The sequence below is a fragment of the Aplysia californica genome, unplaced genomic scaffold (assembly GCF_000002075.1).
Source record: "Aplysia californica isolate F4 #8 unplaced genomic scaffold, AplCal3.0 scaffold00405, whole genome shotgun sequence".
In the NCBI taxonomy this organism is placed as follows: domain Eukaryota; kingdom Metazoa; phylum Mollusca; class Gastropoda; order Aplysiida; family Aplysiidae; genus Aplysia; species Aplysia californica.
Genome location: NW_004797675.1, coordinates 361579 through 369248, shown reverse-complemented (window position 1 = coordinate 369248; position 7670 = coordinate 361579). Strand labels below are relative to the sequence as shown.

Sequence of the window (7670 nt, the reverse complement as noted above, 5' to 3'; positions counted from 1 at the left end):
GTGTGTTTACTGTGTGTGTATGTGTGAGTATGTATGTGTGTGAGTGTGTGTATGAATGTGTGTGTATGTGTGTGTATGTTATGTGTGTATATATGTATGTGTGTGAGTCTGTATGTGTGTATGTGTGTGAGTGTGTGCATGTGTGTATGTGTGAGTGTGTGCATGTGTGTATGTGTGTATGTGTGTGTATGTGTGTATGTGTTGTATGGGTTATGAAATAACCCCACTCAGAACCTGCGGGAGCTTCAAGCCCTCAGTGTGCAGCCTCACAGTCACGTCGATTTCTTATCTAGGGACATTCGGAGGGATGTAGTTTGGAGCAACATCTTTCTCTCTTTCTCTCTCTCTCGCTTCGGTCTGTCTCCCCACCCCCTCTTTCCTCACAAACAATCTCTCTCTCTCTCTCTCTCTCTCTCTCTCTCTCTCTCTCTCTCTCTCTCTCTCTTTCTCTCTCTCCCCCTTCCAATTCATCTCTTCTGTCAATCCAATTTCATAGAGATCAAGCCCTCTTGACTAAAACTGCTTTCTCATACATGTACTACACAATTATATATTGCAATAAAATGCTTTACGTTTTGTATTATCATTCTATATATATTTATATCTAAAAGATATTATACACAAGGAGCTGCCGTTCACACTTCTTCGTGCTCTTGAACTTGCCACCAGTTTAGCAAAAAATACCCGACTTGGTCCTGCCTTATTCCGAAGGTTAGACAAAGTCACCGCGTGGGACAAGGAGAAGAGTCAAGAGTCAAAGAGTACAGAAGAGTAAGAAGACATGGGATGATATCAGGTCAATAGGCTAGTCCAGGATAGGAAAACGTGAGCCGTTCGTGGCCTATAACATGTACCCTGATGAAGGGTGACAAAGGCAGTACATGATGCTGACGGTGCTGATGATGATATGATGAAGATGATGATAATGACGATTGTGATGATGATATAATAATATATATAGTTGATGGTAATGGACAAAGTCACGTATTCTTGCGAAATTGGTAACAAGTTCAAGTCCGGGAAGGGTTGCGAAATGGCACTCTTTTTGTGTAGTAGAAGATATAATTTACAACTTCAGATGTAATTTTGCTAGATCATTGTGTACGTGAGAAAGCGTTTTATGTCAAGAGGGCTTACTATGAAATTATGTTGAAAAAAAAAGGAATGAAATCATGTTGTACAAATTAATTTTAATGTGTATCGATATTTGAGTAACATTGTTCTTGAGGTATCCTGACAACAACAAGATCAACTGTCTGAGGCTAAATATTTTTACTCTTCACTGTTGCTCGCAGAAGACATGGGTTCGAGTCCTGTGCAGGTTTAACGCCCCTTTCAACATCATAAGGTTGCTAAAGAGGTTGCATCTTTGAGTTTAACGTCCATTTTCTGAAATGACTTATCCAGAAGTGGTGGGGAGACACGTTCCGAACAGCGGGTAAGGGAAATGAACCAAGGCCATCCCCTCTGTTGTCTAGCACGATGCCAACTGAGCTAAAGGTGCGCTCGACGTAGCTCTGTCTTTCTGAAAAGATGGTTGGTCGTATTTAGTCCTGACTTGCCCTAGTAGGCAAGAATCAATGCTGCCAGACCAAGGAGTTTGTGCCAGACTCAAACATAATCAATCTTGAATCGATGGATGAGGATAACATACTCACCACCAGCATCCATTTGTTACGATTGGCATTGGCATAATATACCGAGGAATTACGTTAAATTTGGTTATTCTCAAAGACACCTTTCCCCTCCCCTTTCCTCTTCCTCACCCCCACACTAGCGCTTTCATTTCCATAACTGCAACCCAATAGAAGTTATGTATTAATGTATAGAGAAAATGTTCAGGCAATTTCTCCACTTCCTGGCCCTAGACGTTTTGGATTCTGCGGTAGGGTCATAGTAAAGAAGCCCTGGAAGTTACCTGTTATAAATCTGTCTAAACCGAAATCTGAAGGACAGACGGATTTTTGTCGAGGAGAAAAAAATCGGATGTTTTATTATTTTTATTTTTTTCGTTTTACGCTGTTCTCGGAATATACCGTAGACTTCACTGTAAACAATGTATTGCTATAACTTGACACGACTTTACTCTCTGAATTTCATATTCCCATTCTTCTGCAGCACTAGTCTCCACTACTTTTAATATGTTATATATAGAGTTACACTTCTAAGTTAACTCAAGGAGCTCCCCCCACAAGAAGCCTTCCCCATGAAAAATATTTCGGCTCGGAAAGATCTTTAAAAAAATAGAAAATAGGTCTACATACGTATTTCAAATCTCTACATGCACAGGTATCTCTGCTTTTTCCAACATCAGCATAGAGTTTGTTGTTGAGCGGGGGATTGCGATATACAATACTATATTATTATGATTATTTATTTACATATTATATATTTCGTGTTCCGCCAGGGGTCGCCCAGCTACCCTGGTCAAGTGATGAGCCTGTCCAGGCAGAACTCCTCACGGGAACCCAGCATGCAGGACCGGCTGGTGAGCGCCAACAGCAGCATCGGGCACCAGTCCCCCGTGACTCAGCACGGACACACGCTCTATGGGGTCACGGCGGACAGTCCGGAGAACAGGTCAGTGCCTTTGCTTGGAAACGGGGAAGGGTGAGGCGGGGTTAATTTAGATTAGTAAGAGTTTTACGGCGCTCGCAAATTCATTTCAATAAGGCCATAAGACAAGAGGGCGCCTTTAGGGTAGGGGTGGGGGGGGGGCAGGATGTTCGGTCATGTAATAAATAATTATAGCATATAATGTATAAATAGATAGATAGAATGATAGATAGTTAGATAGATAGATAGATAGATAGATAGATAGATAGATAGATAGATAGAAAGATAGATAGATAGATAGATAGATAGATAGATAGATAGATAGATAGATAGATAGATAGATAGGTAGATAAATAGATCGATAGATAGAGAGAGATAGAGAGAGAGGTAGATAGATAAATAGATAGATAAATAGATAAATAGATAGATAGATAGATAGATAGATAGATAGATAGATAGATAGATAGATAGATAGATAGTCAAACCTCGTTATGCCACCATCCTTGGGTCGAGCATGGAGTTGGCGGAATAGTGGGGCTGGCGGTTCAACGGGGTTCCTCTGTGGTACAGCCCCGACTGCCCAACGCCAAGGAACCTGATTCTGCTATGCGATCTGTGCTTGAAAAATGCCTTTTTGTTGGTGATATACATGAACATGTATTCAGAGCCGAGAATCTTCTCTCCCTTTCTCTGTCTCTCTTTCTCTCTCTCTCTCTCTCTCTCTCTCTCTCTCTCTCTCTCTCTCTCTCTCTGTCTGTCTGTCTGTCTGTCTGTCTGTCTGTCTGTCTGTCTGTCTGTCTCTCTCTCTCTCTCTCTCTCTCTCTCTCTCTCTCTGTCTATCTCTCTCTCTCTGTGTCTATCTCTCTCTCTTTCTCTGTCTATCTCTCTATCTATATCTCTCATTCTCGAGGGAGAAAGGTTATCAAGAATCCGACCAGTGGGTGTTGTGCGCTGTATGCAGTGTTACCTCTGGCGGTCAGCTCGCTGGCAGTATGGCGGGGTAAATTTGCATTAGTTAAATAATGACCATACAGCGCGGATTGCAGAGGGCGGGGTGAAGGCGAAAATACCATGTTTAGCTAGGCTTTCCTTTCCGTACATTGGTTAACTCTGGCGCAAAGCCGGCTAGCACTAAAACGGGGGACGATACAAGGAACACAGACGCAGAAACACACACACACACACACACACACACACACACACACACACTCACACACACACACACACACACACACACACAGGCCCACACAAAAGAGAGAGAGAGAGAGAGAGAGAGAGAGAGAGAGAGAGAGAGAGAGAGAGAGAGAGAGAGAGAGAGAGAGAGAGAGAGAGAGAGATCATTTTCTTTAATTTGTATTTTATTATTATTATTATTTTTTATATATAAATAAATATATATATATCAGCCGAGGATCCATAGCTCTACGGGACTCGGCATCAAGCAAAACATAGCGTCCATGTGCAAGCCAGTCAAAGTGTGTTGGTTTTGAGTTGTTAACTTGTTTGGCGTCCGTGTTAGACATAGCTCTTCCTGGTTTCTCTGCTAGAAAAAGTATAGTGAAGAGATTAATATGTCATTGAAAGTTACTCCATTTTAAAATCCTAGAACAGAACGGGGTTACACTCATGACATTTGCTTAAGAGAGAGAGAGAGAGAGAGAGAGAGAGAGAGAGAGAGAGAGAGAGAGAGAGAGAGACAGACAGACAGACAGACAGACAGACAGACAGACAGACAGACAGACAGACAGACAGACAGAGACAGAGATAGAGACAGAGAGAGACTGACACATCTACTTGAACGACTGGTAGGACGTCTAGGTTCCAATTCAATAAAACTTAAAGAGCTTTGAAAAGTCTTCCAACAAGTGAAAAGGAAAAAAAATGCTGTTTTGGTGATTCGTAAGAGAGTAAAGATTGCACACTGCACTACACCTCAGTATTAGAAAAAGCTGAAAGAGAGAGAAAAGACGCACTGTCAGTGTTACTTATGGGATTGAATGTTTAACAATAATGGGTAATAATACCTGTAATAATAGTGATTGCGGTAATAATAATAATAATAATAATAATAATAATAATAATAATAATAATAATAATAATAATAATAATAAATAATAATGATAATAATAATAATAATAATAATAATAATAATAATAGGGCAGCAGTAGTAATGATGATGATGATGAGGATAGTAATATAGGCCCTACATCCAATTTAAAAAAATTAGGTTAAAGATCGTAGATTATTTTCGGTTTGTATCCCTGTAACCATCCCATCTTTTGTGTTCATTTCCCAGAGACAGACACCGCTCAGAGCTACAGCGTAGCGACTCCTTTCTGAGCTCCCACATGTCCTCCCCTGACCTCTTCACGGCGGTCTCACAAGATCCTTCTCTGTCCCACTCGGCAGCTCGAGGAGCTCACGCAACCGACAGATACGACACCTACGTGAGTACGGCCGACCAAGGCAGCAGGAGACAAGCGCTAAAACAACAACTGCAGCAGGACAGAGGGGCTCAAAGACGTTCGTGGCACTTTGATGACAGAACGGGTGCCTACATTGTAAGTGACCTTATCAACTCCCGACCTTGCCCTCCTGTGCCGACGTCATCAGAAGGGAGAGGTCAGAGGTTAGAGGGGGGTCAGAAGCCTCCTGTGCCGCCACGGCGAGACAAGATGGCTGTTTCTCAGACAAGTCCCAGTCGGGGGGCTTCCTCGCCTGCCAGTCATGCGCTGCAAACGATCCCTGACGAAACTGCTGACCTCATGCTTCTTGACGACCCCGTTGTCATAGCGCCATCATCCACACAAGGTTCAACGAGTGGTACAGCAACAAATACCACAACTACAACAGTCGATATTAATCTTCTCCACAGAAGAAGTACAAATCCGTTTCTGAATGAAGATGACCCGGGGCCTCCATCTCTTCAAGCACCATCTCCGCAGGATCTGTTACAAAGCGAAGCCAGAGGAGACTCCTGGGAGAACCAGCCGTGGCCGGACCCACCCAGTTTTATTGAGCATGTCGGGGAACAGCAACCCACGCCAGCTGCCTCTGATGTCTCCGACTCAACGCCTAGAGAGAGTCCAGTGATAGCTGGAGGCGACAACGTCCCTGAGAGCCTGCAGTACCAACCTCAGAACAATGCCAGCATGACGCGAAAGAAAAAGCGTGAGAGGGCTCCTCCCATACCTTACAATGGCAGCTCAAGTTCCTCTACATCAGGTGGTGGAGGGGTAGCAACTGAGCCAAGACGCCAGCAGCCAAGGTCTTACAGACTAGAGGGCGTGAGTTCAGTTCCGAGGAATTCTGCCCGTGCTCCAGCACCTGATCCTGTTGTGCCTGTTCAAAAAGAATACGACAATCCTCTGTTTAAATCCCCACAGACAGACGATGGCAGAGGGGCGGAGTTTGTGGATGATTTTGCTCTTAAAATATGTGATTCTACTTCGTTTGTCCATCCGTTACCGGATCCTCCTCCTTATTCAGTGGTTGATGTTAACCATGATGCACCACCACAGTACCGTCGTCATAGCAGCCATTATTCTCGAAGCCCTGATTACGAAAGCCACTTAGGTGATCCTCAACCCCCGTATCATCAACCTGCACCACAACCGAGAGTTATTTCCCGTGATGGTCAAACCTACGTCAGCACGCCAAGTTATAATAATAACGCAAAGCCGTCAAAGGGAGATAAAACTAAAAGACATTCCGCTTCTCGCGACAAAACGGGTCACAGCGACAAGAAGCACAACAACAGTGGGGGGATCAAATCCAGGCCTCGACAGGTCAAGCGAGAGCACCAGCAGCGACGCGGACAGCCGGATTCCAATGGTCAGCCACAGCAGCCAACTTCCCACCTGCCTCAAGGCTACTATAGCTCCAACCCAGACCTAAGCAGCAAGTCTCCCATCCTCGACCGGCGACATCGGAGGGGCGAGAGTTACGAACATGGGGACTACAGGTTGGCTAATGGCAGAGCAACGCAGCCACCTGAATACAGGGCTAGAGCCTATGTCCCTGACTCCAACACTAATAGCAGACAGTCGCCTTACTACGCCAACCCAAATAGCTATCACTGGGGAGACTCTGACCTTTGACACAAGTTCAACGTACTCTTTATGCCGCACAGTTTTCCGTACATTTTGATTCAATTTAAAATATATTTATAAACTAAGTTAACGCAGATGTTTAACACTCCCACGAACACAAGTTAAACCAGTTAGGAGCCACTTATAAGGATCAACCAAGTTAAGTGGGATACATCCCAAAAGAGAGAAGTAGATTACCGATAACTTAATTGATTTCTATCAAAAACTAATAGCTATCAATTTTTTAAATTTTAAAATGGAAGACCTGTAGATATGCTTTGACCCTGTGTAACTCAGTAAATGACAGGACCCCCCCCATTTTCAGTGTACAGCCTAAAGAAGAAAAGGATAGATCTAGTGTTTATATTATATGTACATGTATATTACAGTTTTTCGTGACGTGCAAGACAAGCCACATTGTTATGTAACGTAAGAAGCCTCTACTCTGTTGATCGCCTTGCATTTTAAGACTTTTGTAACGTCTTGACATGGTCTTCTTATCCCCCCCCCCCTCCCGATTTCAGAATATTATATATGAATGTGTACAAAGTGAGTAATGATAGTCCTAAAGATAGTTGTAAGGCACAACGTAAAAGAATTAAGTTAAATCCGCACTTTTTCTGTTATAATCAATAGTATTGTTACTATAAATTGATGTGTTTGTACATATATATGTGATAACATTTGAAAATCAACAGGATGCAATAACCTTTTTGATACATCTACAACCAACCTATTTGAAAGTTTGGGAAAAGAATGCAGATTTCATCCTTCTCTTGGACAGCATGTTAATTTCTGCACGATATCAGGAAGTAGTAGTGCTCTAAAATCATGAACGTGATTCTACTCAACAATGTGAATATAATGCAAGCCCAAATTATTGTGTTATTCTACTTTCTGAATGAGTTTAAAGTCCCTACACTAGACACTAGGAGAGATTAATTTGAAGGCTGACCACTAGTTAGTCCAGTGAAAAAGTACAAAAGGAAAGAGAAAAAGAATTTTGAAAAAATTAATTAGAAA

General features: G+C 42.7%; 1 protein-coding gene across 1 annotated transcript in view; it reads left to right on the top strand.

Moving 5' to 3' along the window:
* The window catches only part of LOC101849629, a gene marked incomplete in the record, with an annotated part of 106097 nt that extends 98427 nt beyond the window's left edge, over nt 1-7670 (top strand). Inside the window, 2 exon segments of the mRNA XM_035971258.1 lie at nt 2408-2580; nt 4853-7670. Of these exon segments, the coding sequence (XP_035827151.1) occupies nt 2408-2580; nt 4853-6656 (1977 nt within the window).